General features: G+C 40.9%; 1 protein-coding gene across 4 annotated transcripts in view; it reads right to left on the bottom strand.

Moving 5' to 3' along the window:
• Window positions 1-17,403, bottom strand: part of LOC141083330 (uncharacterized) — a 106,315-nt gene that overhangs the window by 16,683 nt on the left and 72,229 nt on the right. For all 4 annotated transcript variants that reach the window (XM_073567533.1, XM_073567553.1, XM_073567526.1 and 1 more), the window contains one exon: window positions 7,017-7,150. In XM_073567533.1, coding sequence (XP_073423634.1) covers window positions 7,017-7,150 — 134 coding nt within the window. The remainder of the gene's footprint in view (window positions 1-7,016; window positions 7,151-17,403) is intronic.

The raw sequence follows: 17,403 nt of genomic DNA, 5'->3' as shown, positions 1-17,403 counted from the left end.
TCATCATCTGGACTAGGTCTGAACGGGAAGTACTTGATTTTGCCCATTCCCTGAATTCTAATTCCTGGGGACTCAAATTCACAGCTAATATATCCAATACAATGATTCAATTTTAGGATCTAATGGTGCACGTCGATCCATCTGGTCAGTTTTCAACCTCCACCCACTTCAAGAAGGTGGATGTAAACAGTTATCTCAGCTTTAGCAGTGGCCACCTCCCTAAGTGGATCTTAAACATCCCTTGTGGGCAATATTGGAGGATTAGAAAGAACTGTACGGAGGACACCGATTTTTTTTTAAAGAGGTCGAGATTCTAAAAAATCGTTTTAGGAGCAAAGGCTACCCAAAGAAGTTGGTTTGTGATGCCTTCACTAGGGCTAGAGCATCCACACAAAAGAAATGCATTGAGAAAATAAAGTTTAAGGAGAATATGCCTGATAAATCCTCCGATCTAGAGAACTGGAGTTTTATCACTACTTTTAATCAATCCCATGTCACCATACGTAACCTTGCTAAAAAATACTGGTTTATCCTGAAAGGGGACCCTATACTATCAGCGCACATACCGCACAACCCAGAACGATTTTTCAGAAAAATCGGACTCTTAGGAATCTTGTTGCCCCTAGCAACACAACTCTCAAGTCCTCATCTTCCTCTACAACCCGGATAAATTCCAATCCGGGTTGTTTTGCATGTAGGACCCCTAAGTGTTTTTGCTGCGTCTCTATTTTGACCGGGGCACAAGACTTTAAATCTCATACCACAGGCACCAGTTTTAACCCCTTAGCGACCGCCGATACGCCTTTTAACGGCGGTAATAAAGTGTACTTAAACCACAGCGCCACTAATTCACAGCGCTATGGAGAAAGTGAATAGCGCCCCCCAGTGTCGGGTTTTCTCCGGGGTCTCGGCAGCCGGGGATAGCCGAGACCCCAGAGAACATGAATTGGTCGGTTTTTACCGACCCCGCTTTTGCGATCGCACATCAGAGGAGAGAGAACTAGGGTCTCCGATCCCCCCCACGGTACCTCTCCGTGGTCCAGGGTCCCCTGCCGGTGGTCCCGCCGGCATCCTCTGGTGGGCGCCGCCATCTTGGATCTGGAAGAAAATGGTGGGCGCATGCGCAGTGCGCCCGCCGGGAATCTGCCGACTCCGGCTGGCAGATTCCATTCATTCATTTTGATCACTATGATAAAATATCATAGTTAGTTAGGCCAACATTATGAAATAAAGAAAATATTTTTTTTTTTCAGTTTTCCATTAGGGCTAAGGCTAGGGTTAGGGCTAGGGTTAGAATTAGGGTTAGGGCGAACTAGGATTAGAATTAGGATTAGGGTTGGGATTAGGGTTGGGATTAGGGGTGTGTTGGGGTTAGGGTTGGAGCAAGAATTGAGGGGTTTCCACTATTTACCATCTTTTGGGGTCTAAAAATTGGGGGTCTAAAAAAAAATCACTTTTGTGGAAATAAAAAAGACTTTACTTTCACGGCTCTGCGCTTATAAACTTCTGTGAAGCGCTTGGGGGTTCAAAGTGCTCACCACACATCTATATAAGCTCCTTGGGGGGTCTAATTTCCAAAATGGGGTCACTTGTGGGGGGTTTCCACTGTTTAGGCCCATCAGGGGCTCTGCAAACGCAACATGACGCCCGCAGACCATTCCATCAAAGTCTGCATTCCAAAATGGCACTCCTTCCCTTCCAAGCTCTCCCATGTGCCCAAACAGTGGTTCCCCCCCACATATGGGGTATCAGCGTACTCAGGACAAACCACACAACAACTGTGTGGGTATGATTTATCCTGTTACCCTTGTAAAAATAAAAATTTGGGGGCGAAAAGATCATTTTTGTGGAAAAAAAATGGATTTTTTATTTTCACGGCTCTACGTTATAAACTTCTGTGAAGCACTTAAAGGTTCAAAGTGCTCACCACACATCTAGATAAGTTCCTTAAGGGGTCTAGTTTCCAAAATGGGGTCACTTGGTGGAGGTTTCCACTGTTTAGGAACATTAAGGGCTCTCCGAACGCAACATGGCATCCGATCTCAATTCCAGCCAATTCTGCGTTGAAAAAGTCAAACGGCGCTCCATCCCTTGCGAGCTCTGCCGTGTGCTGAAAAAGTGGTTTACCCCCACATATGGGGTATCGGCGTATTCAGGAGAAATTGTACAACAAATTTTGTGGTTTATTTTCTCTTTTAACACTTGTGAAAATACAAAAAATTGGTTCTGAAGTAAATTTTTGGCAAAAAAAAGTTAAATGTTTTTTCCTTCCACGTTGTTTTAGTTCCTGTGAAGCATGTAAAGGGTTAATAAACTTCTTGAATGTGGTTTTGAGCACCTGGAGGGGTCTAGTTTTTAGAATGGTGCCACTTTTGGGTATTTTCTGTCATGTACACCCCTCAAATGACTTTAAATATGATGTGGTCCCTAAAAAAAATGGTTTTGTAAATTTTGTTGTAAAAATGAGAAATCGCTGGTCAACTTTTAACCCTTATAACTTCCTAAGAAAAAAAAATTTTGCTTCCAAAATTGTGCTGATGTAAAGTAGACATGTGGGAAATGTTATTTATTAAGAAATTTTTGTGACACATCTCTCTGATTTAAGGACATAAAAATTTAAAGTTTTAAAATTGCAAAATTTTCGCCATATTTCCGTTTTTTTCATAAATAAACACAAGACTTATCGAAGAAATTTTACCACTAACATGAAGTACAATACGTCACGAAAAAACAATTTCAGAATCAGCGGGATCCATTAAAGCGTTCCAGAGTTATAACCTCATAAAGTGACAGTGGTCAGAATTGTAAAAATTGGCCTGGTCATTAAGCTGCAAACTGGCTCTGTCGCTAAGGGGTTAAAATCAACTGTCATGTAAATTGCCAACCTTGCTATGTTATTTATTTGCGTGTGGTTTGCAATACATCGGTCGGACGATACAGACGATGCATGCAAGGCTCAATAAGAACCGTCAAAATATCCGAAATGGGTTCATGTTACATAGTCTTTCTAAACATTTTTCTCTAGTGCACCAAAAGAATTGGAATTCATTAAAACTTATTGTCATTGACCAGATTCCAGATGATTTGCCTGACCGGTACAATAGTCTAATAAGAAGGGAGAGTTTCTGGATTTTCAAACTGGGCACACTGGCCCCTGAGGGGTTAAACCTCACCATTGAGAAAGTCACGTAATATATGTACGTTGTGATAATTTTTTATGTACATTGTTTTTATTTGCTTTTAGATTGGTTTTAGTCTATATGTGTTTTTTGTATTGCATCCGTTTTTTTATTTTTAGTGCAGTCTTAATTTGCATTTTTAATCATGTGGGCGTTCTGATTAATTGCTTCTTAATTTTCATTTGCTGCTTCACCTTTATATACCTTCCCCATCCCACTCTATGTATAACTGCCACCTGAGGAAGACGGAGCCATTCCGTTGAAACGCGTTGTGGAAACGGATAAATTAAGACTTTTAATACCAGCTGAACTGCGTCACTTGAGCTCCATATGACCGGTCTATTTTACTTTTATCCAATGAGTAGAACAGGCTGCCACGAGAGGTGATGAGTTCTCCTTCAATGAAGTCTTCAGAGGCTGAAAGACATCTGTTTGAGATGGTTTACTTATTCCCATAGTCCAAAATTAATTAAGGCTAAATACAATTCAAAATACTGAGCATAACACAATTATCGAGGGTACCATAATGTCAAGAAATGAAAGAAACTAGAAAAATGAAATAAAAGGTATATCTTTATCAGTTTACAAAAAAATAAAAAACATAATAAAAAGACAGGGCAAAGAAATGGCCTCCAATTACAGGGTGGAAAGTGGCAAATGAACAGTATACGCGAAAGAAGGAAAGGATCTGAAAAAATATATATGTATAGCAAGTGAAGCGAATCCCTTAAGAAAAACAAAGCAAATGGTTGCTCAAACTACTTCCCCACAGAAAATGAGAACTGCTAACATAAAGCCCAGTGGGCAATGAGAGGTTACATGAAAAAACTGCCAGTGCAGTTACCAAGATCTCAGGGGAAAAACTTGAGCCATGTGCACGAGGGGAATAATAGGGAGATATAGCAGTATGCCATAGAGCAATATATTCATTCCTTACCCAACAAGTCAACAAAACAGACAGACACCCATATGGCAGCGTTTATATGAAGTGTTTATCACTTACTTGTTGGGTATATGGTGTTGCTGTGAGACAGTGTAGTGGAGTAGGGGCAGCTTTCCAACCCTGCGCCCGACGAGCGCCGTTTCGCAAAAATGCTTCTTCCGGCTGCACGCGCTACCTTGAGCGCCATGGAAACTTGGACCCAAATGCCTTGCATCATCTAATTAACCTGGAGCACCATATTACATAAATAGCACTGAACCTTATCATCTAACACGCCACACGGAATAAGCATTTTTGCGAAATGGCGCTTGTCAGTTTTCTCGTAACATTGTACTTTATGAAAGTGGTAAAATTTCTTTGATATGACTTGCGTTTATTTGTTAAATAAAACGGAAATTTGGCAAAGACTTTGAAAATTTCGCAATTTTCAAAGTTTTAATTTTTATGCCCTTAAATCAGAGACAAATCGCACAAAATAGTTAATATATAACATTTCTTACATGTCTACTTTTACATCAGCACAATGTTGGAAACAATTCTTTTTTGTTAGGAAGTTATAAGGCTTAAACGTTGACCAGCGATTTCTCATTTTTACAACAAAATTTGCAAAACCATATTTTTTAGGGACCACAACACATTTGAAGTGACTTTGCGGGGCCTATATGACAGACAATACCCCCAAAAAATGACACCATTCTAAAAACTGCACCCCTCAAGATGCTCAAAACCACATTCAAGATGTTTATTAACCCTTCCGATGCTTCACAAGAATTTTTGGAATGTGGAAGGAAAAAATAAACATTTACTTTTCTTTGACAAAAATTTTCCTTTAGACCTAATTTTTTTTTACTTTCGCAAAGGTAACAGGAGAAAATGTACCATATATTTTGTTGTGCAAATTCTCCTGAGCATGCAGATACCCCATATGTGGGTGGAAATCAACTGTTTGGGCACAATGCAGGGCTCGGAAGGGAAGAAGCGCCATTTCACTTTTTGATTGTAAAATTTGCTGGAATAATTAGCAGTTGCCATGTTGTGTTTGAAGAGCTCCTGATGTACCTAAACAGTGGAAACTCCCCAATAAGTGACACCACTTTCTAAACTAGACCCCTTAGGGAACTTATCTAGATGTGTATTGAGCACCTTATTCCCCAGGTGCTTCACAGAAGTTTATAGCGCAGGATAAATGTGCGTCAAGCCTTTCTGCGATCTTTGGGAGGCAGAATGAAAAAAATCAACAGCATGTGAAGAATTGGAATCTGCAGCGGTTTTAAACCTATTCCACTATAGGAATCAGCAGGTGTAAAAACGCAGGCGAAATCCACACAAAATCCGCAGGGAATCTGCAGGTCATTTTACCTTCAGATTCTACAGAATCCACGAGGAAAAATCCGCAACCTGTGCACATACCCTTAAAGACGCTTTTTATTGCAAAAACTAGTTTTTGCATCACCACATATTTTGAGAGTGATAATTTTTTTATATTTCAGTCGACAGTCATGTGATGGCTTGTTGTTTTTCAGGACGAGCTGATGTTTTTATTGGTACCATTTTTGGGCATATGACATTTTTTGATAGTTTTCTATTCTGATTTTCAGGGGACAGAATGATCAAAAACCAGCAATTCAGAAATTGATTTTTGTTTTGTTTTTTTACCGTTCCGTGTGTGGTAAATTTGGTAAGGCAGCTTTATTCTTCGGGTCAGTATGATTACAGCAATACCTCATTTATATCTTTTTTTATGTTTCGGCACTTTTACACAATAAAAACTTTTATAGAAAAAAATTATTTTTGCATCGCTTTATTCTAAGAGCTATAACTTTTTATTTTTCTGCTGATGGAGCTGTACGGCAGTTTGTCTTTTGCGGGACAAGATGATGTTTTCAGCTGTACCATTTTTATTTACATTCGTCTTTTTGATTGCGTTTTATTGCACTTTTTGTTTGGCGGTATGATGATAAAGCGTTGCTTTTTGCCTCGTTTTTTTTTTTTTTTTTTTTTTACGGTGTTCAATGAAGGGGTTAACTAATCGGACAGTTTTATAGAGCGGGTCAATAAGGACGCAGTGATACCAAATGTGTACTTTTACTGTGTTTTTTTACTTACATAAATAAATGTATTTATTGGGAAAATATTTTTCTTCTTCTTTATTTAGGAAATTTTAGAAAAGATATTCTTACACTTTAGAATATTTTTTTTTTCTTTTTACATTGTCCCAGTATGGGGCATCACTATATTACAGCAGATCACTGATCTGACACTTTGCACAGCACAGTGTCAGATCAGCGATCTGACAGGCAGTGAAGGAGGCTTTCCGGCGCATGCTCTCAGCATGCGCTGACAAGCCACCTCACTGAAGGACCCGGATGGACCCCCCGGCCATCTTGGAGCCGGGGGTCTCCATAGAAACCACCGGAACAACCCGATCGCATCGCGTTGTTCCGGTGGGAGCGCGCAGGGATCCCCCTCCCCGCACGATTCTTCTCTGTGCTGCTGTCACTACTGACAGTGGCATCAGAGAGGCATTGCTGCGGGGTGTCAGCTGTCACATACAGCGTGATGACACGCGATTGTGCCACCGTACTAGTACTGCTGTTTGCGGGAACGCAGTGACCTGTCAGCAGTCTGCATTATGAATACCAAATCGGAGCACCCCCCCCACAGGCCACACTGGAGCACGAGCATATCATCAACACAAAAAAAAAGAAAATAAAGATTAAACAACCACAAGACGGATTTCATCAACCAAGGTATCATTTTAATCAGTAGAACGGCCCCGACTTGACACTGTCTGTAGGTTACTGTGCACAATCCTGCTGACAGGTTCCCTTTAGATGCAGTTAGTAATAAATAGACCATCTATTAACCATTCTAACTAGTCAGATGACTCTTACCTGTATGAACCCTCATGTGCTGTGTTAGTGAAGCTTTTAATCTGGTCTTGTATTCACAGTGCGAGCAATGAAATGGCTTTTCTCCAGCATGTACTCCCATGTGTCTGTGCAATGCTAGTTTTGATGAACACTTCCTAGGAAAAAAATGTATTTTGTCACAACCCAAAGACAATAAGCTTATTTCACTGCAGTAGATGAGATCATTAATGGCTGGTTTTATAAGGACTGGAACAAACAAGATATAACAATGTCTAGGTTTTAGCATAGCACTTACATTTGTCTGAAGCATTTCAGTCGCAGCATTAAAAGAACCATTCACCAAATTTGTCAAGTTGAACAAGACAATGTAATAATGGCTGCACAGTGGAATAAAATAATTATATATTTATTTAAATAAACGAGTTAACAGCTTGAAATGTCCAGGCAGATGAAAACTTAAGTCCAAGTGTGTGTTACTAGTTTTTACTGAGGGGCTGTATTTTTGTCTCCTTTGTGATGCTCACTAATCAAAAGCAGGCAGTCGCAAAGAATTGCAGAAGGACCTGTGATGTCATCAGGGTCACATGATCCGAGACCACATGTCCTGCTAGCTGAAGTGTGCAGCCTAAACAAGCACTCAAGATATATTACAAACTGCAGAAGTGTGTCGCTATTATCTTCAGTGCTTATTTAGGCAGCATCCTCTGGCTTTCAGGACATGTGGACTCTGGTCATGTCACCCTGATGACATCACAGGTCTTGCTACACTTCTATTTTGCTGCCTGCATATGATTGGTCAGTTTCGTGCAGGAGTCTCATACACGGCCCCAGAAAAAAAACTATCTAATAACACCTACCTGAGCTTAACTAAAGCTGGAGTCACACATAGCGACTTACCAGCGATCCCGACAACGATATCAACGTGTCAGGATCGCTGGTGAGTCGCTATGTGATTGCTGGTGAGCTGTCAAACAGACAGCTTCACCAGCGATTAGCACAGCGATGCTGAGCGCGCGGCATCGCTGTGTTCGTTAGCGCTGATGCCATGGATCCATGTCAAAAATAGAATTAAAATAAAAAATAATGTTATTCTCACCTTCCGACGTCCCGCGCAGCATTCCCGCCTCTCTCCACGCTCCGGTGCCAGTAATCCTTTGCGAGAATTACCGCGATGACGTCCGTTCTCGCGGGATCGCGAAGTCTCGCGGTCATTCTTGCAAAGGATTACTGGGACCGGAGCGTGGAGAGAGGCGGGAATGCTGCGCGGGACGTCAGAAGGTGAGAATAAAACAATATTTTTTATTATTTTACAGCTGATTGCTGGTCTTCCACCTGTCACACACAGCGATGCGTGCTGGCCAGCGGGAGATTAGCGACGAAAAAAATGTCCAGAGGTTTCTTGCAGTGATCAGCGATACCGGCAGGGGGGCCGGTCGCTGATCACTGTCACACACAGCGAACTTGCTGGTGAGATCGCTGTTGTGTCACAAAAGTTGTGACTCAGCAGCGATCTCGCTAGCGAGATTGCTATGTCTTACGGGGCCTTAAAAGTTCAGTCACTGAGTGGCAAATACTTTTGATTGCTAATATTTCTGCAACACAGGTGAAAACAAATAAATAAAACCTTTCTATTGCACTGTGCAGCCATTATTACATGGTGTGTCCAGGTTAACATGAATTTGGTGAAAGTCCTCTTTAAAACACCAATCCATTCTAGGTTCACGGTCAATCCTTAATATAGGCCTTCAATATCAGATTAAGATTTGAAGGGGACTACGAAACTGCTCAGTATTTGTAGTAATGGCTGTACTTGGTTTTCCAGTTTACACATCTTTGTCCCATCCAAGTTAATAGGACAGCCATTACTAAAAATACAGATTAGTGTCTGGCAAACAAGGAGAGATATGCGGTGCTTGCAGCAGCCACTTGAAAGAGCTGATTGTCAAGGATCCCAGGTCAACACCCATAGTGTTCTACTAAATTTTAAACAATCAGATAACTACCGTAATTTATACTTTTGCTATTGAGCAAAGTGAAGTCAAAGAATGATTGACCTGAACATCCTATGAGTCGACACTATAGTATGCACCTATGGCCATCAATATATACAGTAGAGTTTATTACATATGAAAAGGAACTAGACATGGGCAAACGCTAAAAGCATAGTAGTAAATGTAGCAATTAAAACACTGAACTCTATCTTTCAGAGGGGTCACATATCTCCTGGACACTAAGCAATGTGACTCTTGAGAGACTCCATTTTTCATTTTCTTTTCACACTTGACTGTTAGGAGTTTATCATCTTATTAGTGCCAGAAATCTTTATTCACAGTGTTACAAAGTTGTTCTTATTCTTTAGAACTTAAAGGGGTTGTCTAGAAGTAACATTTTTTTTAGGCGTGGATTTTATGAAATAATAAATGAAAGCATACTCATCTTCCAGGGCCCCCAAGAAACCGGCAAAGGCTGCTCTAGAAGAATAGTGTGCTCCGTTTGGAAGTCCTAGCACCATTGCTGCCTGTGATTGGCTGCAGCCGTTAGGTGACTAGGAAGCTCAGATGTTTTAGGACAATGCTCTTATAATCACCAGACCCCTATAGACAATCACAGGCTGCTTACTTCAGGAGCTGGTTCAAACCTCTGGTGTGATCTGTGCTGGATCCTCTCCGTAAGGAGAGTATGTCTCAGTTTGTTATTTTCAAACAATCTATACCTTAAAAAAACAATACTGTCAGGCAACCCCTTTAAAGGGGATTCAACACAACAAAAAATCAACAGAAGTTTAAAAAAAAGTCAAATGTTATTCTACGGCTACTACAATAAGTGGTAACAGGAGGGAAAATCTAATTTCACAGAAAATGATGATCGATTGTCATTTGTTAAAGCACCACTCCAGCATTTTTTTTTTAATTTTACCATTGAAGTGGCATCACTTATGTAAGCTCCATGCCCCAAGTCTTATACTTACCAGCTGATGACTTCTGTTCTTGGCGCCGCTCCGGTTGTCTTTTGCTGTTTGTGACCTGCTGGATGAGCTAGAAGTCACTTCTCAGTGTAAAGGGGGTTTTACACATAGCGATATTGCTAGCGATATCGCTATAACGTCACGGATTTTGTGACGTTATAGCGATATCGCTATGTGTGATACTTACCTCCGACCGGCTCCCCCGCTGTCCATCGCTGATCGCGCGAGAATGTCCGGCTCTATTTCTCGTCGTCAGCTTCCTGCTGGGGCTTCCTGCTGTGACGACGAGCGACGCGTGGAGGCGGGCGGGAGGACGCCAGGATCGCTGTGTGTGAAAGGTGAGTATCGTGCGCTGCGTCGGTGCTGCATCGCTGTGAGGTCTGCCTGTGTGACAGCTCACTAGCGATCATTTAGCGATGAACCAGCGATCCTGACCGGGTCGGATCACTGGTGCATCGCTAAATGTAAAAGGGCCTTAAGTCTACGAGAACCAGAATGAGGCTCCCATAGATTTACACTGAGACCATGTGACCGTAGTTACCTCTGATTTCTGGCCAGTCAGAAGGTGAGGTTACAAGATGGTTGATTGGGACCAAAGAGACGGGGGGCAGCTGAAGATAGCGGCTGTGCCTCGAGCAGATCACCTTCTGGAATGGTATATTTTAAAGGTGATATACTTTTTTTTTTTAAATTACTTTAAATACCCCAACATGTTTATATCTATTTTAAGTTCTCATTGCTCACAAATGGAGCAGAAATCTTCTTTCAGATTTCAACTGTTTTAAAGGAGACTATTCCCAATTATTAACTTTAAAGGCCCCGTCTCACTTAGCAATCTCGGTAGTGAGATCGCTGCTGAGTCACAACTTTTGTGACATAACAGCGATCTCACCAGCGAGATCGCTATGTGTGACAGCGATCAGCGAGCGGCCCCCCTGCCGGTATCGCTGATCGCTGCAAGAAATCTCTGGACATTTCTTTGGTCGCTGGTCTCCCGCTGGCCAGCACGCATCGCTGTGTGTGACAGGCGGGAGACCAGCGATCAGGTGTAAAAAATAATAAAAAAAATAAAAAAATATAGTTATTCTCACCTTCCGACGTCGCGTTCAGCCATCCTGCCTCTCTCCACGCTCCGGTCCCAGTGATCCTTTGCACGAATGACCGCGAGACTTTGTTATCCCGCGAGACTGTGACATCTCGCGGTCATTCGTGCAAAGGATCACTGGGACCGGAGTGTGGAGAGAGGCGGGATGGCTGAACAGGACGTCGGAAGGTGAGAATAACTATATTTTTTATTTTGATTCTATTTTTTACAGGATGGCCAGCGATGCCGGGCGCTCGGCATCGCTGTGCTGATCGCTGGTGAAGCTGTCTGTGTGACAGCTCACCAGTGATCACATAGCGACTCACCAGCGATCCTGACACCTTCATATCGGTGTCGGGATCGCTGGTAAGTCGCTTAGTGTGACGGGGCCTTTAACATATTGATAGATGTTGTACACAGTGCTGATCTTATAATAATCACTATGGTAATTGCAGGCTTCTCTGGCTATCAGCACAGCTGTGGTCCACTTCTGCACCTTGTAATGGGCAATGAGATTATCCGGATCACACAGCGTCCTTCCATGAGGACCTAGAAGTCACTTTATCAATGTAAGTCTGAGACTTGCACAGACTTACGAGGTAGAAGTAGAGCAGATGAATATTAGCGGCCAGACTAAATTTCTTTATATTTTAGGGATTATACCTTCTGTGTGATAACATCTTAATGCCTGAGCACCTGACAACCATGCAAAATCTGTTTACATCAAGCAGGATATTGATGACCGATCATGATGTCATCAATATGAGATGCCCAGACAACTTCTTTCAAAAAGAGCAAATTGAGCAAATCTGAGTACAAATCCTAATTGCAAACAAGCCGTTATATGCCAAAATTATGGTTTAAAAGCCGCCTAGCCATCAAAATAAAGCAATTGTCTAAAGGTAATGGTGTAAAATAACACAAAGAACTAGTACTTACTGGCTATAGCCCCAAGATCTCTAGCTGGATATGATGGTCCCCACTGCATTCTGGTTACTTGGCTGCCACAATAATAGACTCTATGCCCACATGAAGACTGTATTCAATGTATCAGATTGGATGCAGAAGCCAGCCTAGTTAACAAAAAACAGTGTATCTCACTGGAGAAGCGAGGCTCCAGAGGCTGGGGATTTTTAGTCGTATTTTTTTTGTTATTTTATACCAATTGCTCCGTTTAGACAATTTATTTGAAAGCCCTGTAAAGTGATTTTCTCTTCACCATGAATGGGTAAAATTGCAAGGAGCTTGTAAAAACAGGCAACTTCACAATTTGTTATTAAAAATCCTCTTCATTGTCAAGAACCGAGGGATTTTTAATTGAACAGTGACAAGTAAAAGTTTGGGCACCCCTGGTCAAAATTACTGGTATTGTCAGCAGTTAAAAAAGTTGATTAAATGATCTATAAAAGGGCAAAAGTTACAGTTAAATACACAACATATTTATTATTTAGGGTATATATATATATATATATATATATATATATATATATATATATATATATATATATATATATATTTATTATGTTTCATCTTTTACATTTTGAAAATTACAAAATGGGCTGATTAAAAATATTGGACACGCTGCATTATTAATATCTAGTAGCACGCCCTTTTTTAAAGTATCACAGCTTGTAAACGCTTTTTGTAGCCAGCCAAAAGCTTTAAATTCTTGTTTGAAGGATTTTCATCCATTCTTCCTAGGAAAATGGTTCCAGTTCTGCAAGATTCCTGGGATGTCTTGCATGCACTGCTTTTTGAGGTCTAGCCACTGATTTTCACTGTATATGTGCCACCTCTGTGCTTCATCCATGGTGGCCATTTTTCAAGGCAAGAGGTGCAGTGATTACAAGCTCTCTTCTTTAGAGATTCTAATCACTGCTCTGAAGCTGCTGGGTCGGTGAATGCAACCAGCTTTAGCCCAATTGTGCTCTTCCCAAGATGCAGACTCAAAGCTTGAAGCATCAGAGAACACAGTTTGGACCAACAGCACAGCAAAGCAGCTGGTCCAAACTGTCAATTAACAAAGTTAAGGGGAATTTACACTGCAAGATAATCGAGAATAAGCATTGTTAAAAATGCTTGTTTCATGATTATCTTGCCCTGTAAACAGGCTACCGATCCCTCAATTAATGAGTGAAACGATCTTTTGTGCACCATAGAAAGTTCATTGTTCTTGGCAGTGCATCGTACTGTGTAAACACAACTCGCAATTGCGAGAACAATGGCAGCCTATGCGCACTGAGTGATCTGGTATAGGTTTCTCAGTATGCATTGTTTACTTTTTGTCTGCATGTTTAAACAGGCATTCAAAAAGTTTACCAATCTGTGGTCATATTGTGCCACAGATCAGTCAAGTGACTTAAGCTTCAATCTTACCTGTTTAGTCACTGGTAGTGATAGCCCTACAGAGGACCTGTCATCTCTCCTGACATGCCTATTAAAGTGATTACATACACTCCATGTAAAATAACAATTCTGGAGCTAGCTCTGCATTAAAAGCTGTTAATCATTCTAGAAATGTGACAAAAAATTGACAACTGGATGTTACCAATGTCCTTAGAAAATTAGTGTGTCCGCAGTCTGTAGTACTGACAAGTCTGATAATGTGAGTACTGATTAGACTGACAGAGCGTGCAGGGACACATCCCAAACTGCCAATACCTAATTGTCAGTTTTTTAATATATTTCTAGAATAAATATTAAAGAAACTGCACAATGTAGAGTTCTAAAAAAGAACATACCTTAGAATTGCAAGTTTAATGTGAATGCAATTTTTTTTTTTTTAACAGGATAGCTGACCGGCTCTTTTGAAGTGGTTGTCTGGTCTTCTGATAATAGTCTGCAGCGATTCTATGCGACTACAGATCTACGAGTCCTTACAGCATGTGACACAAACTGTCAGGATTCTCTGGTAATGCTGGCAAGCGGGAGATCATGTCACCGCAAGTATCGTATTTGTATACTTCTGGCCACATTCCAACTAGACATGCTTGGCCTCACTCAGTTGACTGGTGCTGAGCGAGGCCGAGCTTGTCTAGTCGGAATGTGACTAGAAGCATGTAAATCGCAGACTTGTAGTCACTTGACCACTTGCTCTCGCTGGCAGTAGCAGAGAATTCTAACAGAATGCGGTGTGCGTGCAGTTAGGAATCAGACGACTGCAGTTATATAGAATTACTGCTAACTTTAATTAGAAAACCAGACAACCCTTTTAATTAAAACCCCTTTGTGACCGGGCCAATTTTTTAAATTCTGACCAATGTCACTTTATGTGGTCATAACTCTGGAATGCTTCAACAAATCCCAGTGATTTTCAGACTGTTTTTTGTGGCACATTATAATTTATGATAGTGGTAAATTTAGATTGATATATTTTGTGTTTATTTATAAAAAAAATATCAGAAACTTGACAAAAATGTAAAAGAAATTGCAATTTTCAAACTTTGAATGATTATCCCTTTAATCCAGATAGTCATACCACAGAAAAACATTAATAAATAACATTTTCCAAATGTCTGCTTTACATCAGCACCATTTTTAAAATGCTAATTTATTTTGTTAGCCTTTTAGGAGGTTTAAAAATGTAGCAATAATTTGTCATTTTTTCAAGGAAATTTACAAAATTTATTTTTTTGAGGGACCTATCCAAGTTTGAAGTGACTTTAGGGGTGCTATAAATTGGAAAACCCCAAACATGATACCATTTTAAAAGCTGCACCCCCTGAAATATTGAAAACTGCAGTGAGGTAGTTTATTAACCCTTCAGGTGATCTTCAGGAATTAACGCAAAGTGGTATAACCAGAATGAAAAAGCGTTTGTTTACCACCTAAATGTCACTAACTTCTGAACTGGCTGCTGTAGCCGGCGGACTCTAAAGGTACTGTCAGACTAAGCGATATCGCTAGCAATATCGCTATAACTTGTGACGTTATAGCGATATTGCTAGCGACATCGCTGTGTCTGATACTTACCTACGACCCGCTCCCCCGCTGGTTATTGCTGATCGCGCGAGAATGTCCAGGACTGTTTCTCGTCGTCAGCTTCCTGTGGAGAGACGAGCGTGGACGTGGGCGGGAGGACGCAGGATCGCCTCGTCTGACAGGTAAGTGGCGACCCCCGTCCCCAGCGATGTCGCTGGTGAGATCTGCCTGTGTGGCAGCTCACTAGCGACCACTTAGCGATGTAACAGCGATCCTGACCGCGTCATATCGCTGGTCGGGATCGCTGGTACATCGCTAAGTGTGACAGTACCTTAAGGTCGCTATTTGGCCATGAACTGCTATGGCAAACATCAGGACCACACAATCATGATCTCGGTGTGTCAATTACATTAAAGTGCAAGCCCCCACAATCTATTAACCATTTATTTGATGTAGTCACTTTTGACAGCAGCAGCTAAGGGGTTAAACAGATATGGATGGTGCCAACACCGATCATTTGTGATACAGCAAGTTGTCAGATATAGTGGACAGCTGACAGCGGCTGGATTGTCACCTATATGGGGATGATATTCCCTTATATCTCAGGTCAGTAAATATACATATTGGCTGTCATGAAGGGGTTACAAATGAGGCAGATTTTTCTATACCAAGAATGTAGGGCCTAACTGTATTACTTCATTCCCTTCTTAAGAGCACCACAATCTTTCACCTCTCTCTCTTGGGTAATTATGGTAAAAAACAGGAAGAAGTGTTTTCAAACACAAATATTTTGAGCCCTACAAAGAAAAGATGTGATAAAATATTGTGCCAGATGTTAGTTGGTCTTTTAAATTACTACTCCTCAGAAAATTCTATTTACATTATTCCCTAAAAGAGCGTTCATCTCTGGAAAGTAATTAAAACGTAATTTACGTAATAAAAAGTATGGAGACTTGAGATAAAATGGCAATCCTAACAGCTTCACACAGCGATACCATATGTCTGTGGATTTGTTGTAACTGCAAAACTGTCAAAAATGCAAAAGCTGAATATCAGATAAAGTAATCCACGTACAGTATTGACAAATGCTAGAATAACAAACACTTAATAACAAAAGTTCCCAACATATTGCAATGCAAGTACGAATAACTGACAATGCTTTCTATTTAGCAGGAGAACAGATGAAATCCTGTGCACTGGAGTTGAGATAACACTCCCAGTACTTTCCCCCGCTGGCATTTCTCTCTATCTCATGAAAGCTGTACTCGTGGCTACACAAGAGAGATGAGGAAAGAATGAGCCAAATATGATCTCATTTAGGGAGACTAAGCATGTAATCTGACTCAGCGCACCGCCGCTGCGCTCTCAGACATGAATTAAAGCTGTAGCCTAATTTAACCATACATTACTGAAATTCAATGAGACAAGTCCTTCAGATGAGCAGAAGGAATTCAGGGTGTTATATCCACAGAGTAATTTAGTTTACTTTGGGTAGCCTGGGACGTGTAGGATAATTAAGAGGAAATGAAAGGTCATTTGATACATGGTTGCCGTTTTGCAGTCAGTTGAATCCAAGTAGAAAATAAAAAAAATAATTCTAATGTAGATAAAAGATATTGTAAAATACAGTATGAGGTGCTGTGAAAAAGTATGTGCCCCATCCATTTCTTTTTCTATTTTTGCATATTCATCACACTTGAATATTTCAAATAATCAAACTTCTTTTAATAATCAGAAGAAGATAATTCAAGTTAAAGGGAGTCTGTCACTCTCAAAATGCATTTTAATTGGGTTACACAGTGTTGTAGGGGACTTAGGCCATAAAATAACCATACTAGCACTGTACATTTTACTGGTACTGTGCCTGAGAAAACGACTTAACTCATATGCAAATGAAGAGGCTCTGGTGCACTCACAGTGTGGCCAAGAGTTTGGTGCACTGTAAAGTCTGCTCATTTGCATATTGGGTCTCTTCATTCCAATTCCCACAGGGAGCACTGTCTAAATGCTGCCAGTGTGTCTGCAGCCGCGTGCACACACGGAGTGGCCGGGACTCGGGAGCATTCTCCTTCCTGTCTCCTTTCTTCTGATGCCGCTCACTACTCTAATATACCCGGAAGTGCAGCAAGGGGTAAATACTTTTTCCCAGCACTGAATATTTGATTACTATGATACAACAACAATGCCTATTCTTAATTCTTCTGTATAATAAGTTTCTCTTATTGCAGCCATATATCACCTCCCTTCTGGGATTAATATTTCCAGGACCACATTTACCAATTCTTTTTCTTGACGCTGAAGAGGAGAATAATAATAATAATCTTTTTTTAATATAGCGCCAACATATTCCGCAGCGCTTTACAGTTTAGGCCTCTTTCACACTTCCGTTTTTTACAATCAGTCAAAATCCGCCAGGTTTTGAATAAAACGGATCCGCA

The sequence above is a fragment of the Dendrobates tinctorius genome, unplaced genomic scaffold (genome assembly GCF_039654945.1).
Source record: "Dendrobates tinctorius isolate UK_male_01 unplaced genomic scaffold, ASM3965494v1 ptg000004l, whole genome shotgun sequence".
Lineage (NCBI taxonomy): Eukaryota > Metazoa > Chordata > Amphibia > Anura > Dendrobatidae > Dendrobates > Dendrobates tinctorius.
This window is presented reverse-complemented; position numbering and strand designations above follow the sequence as displayed.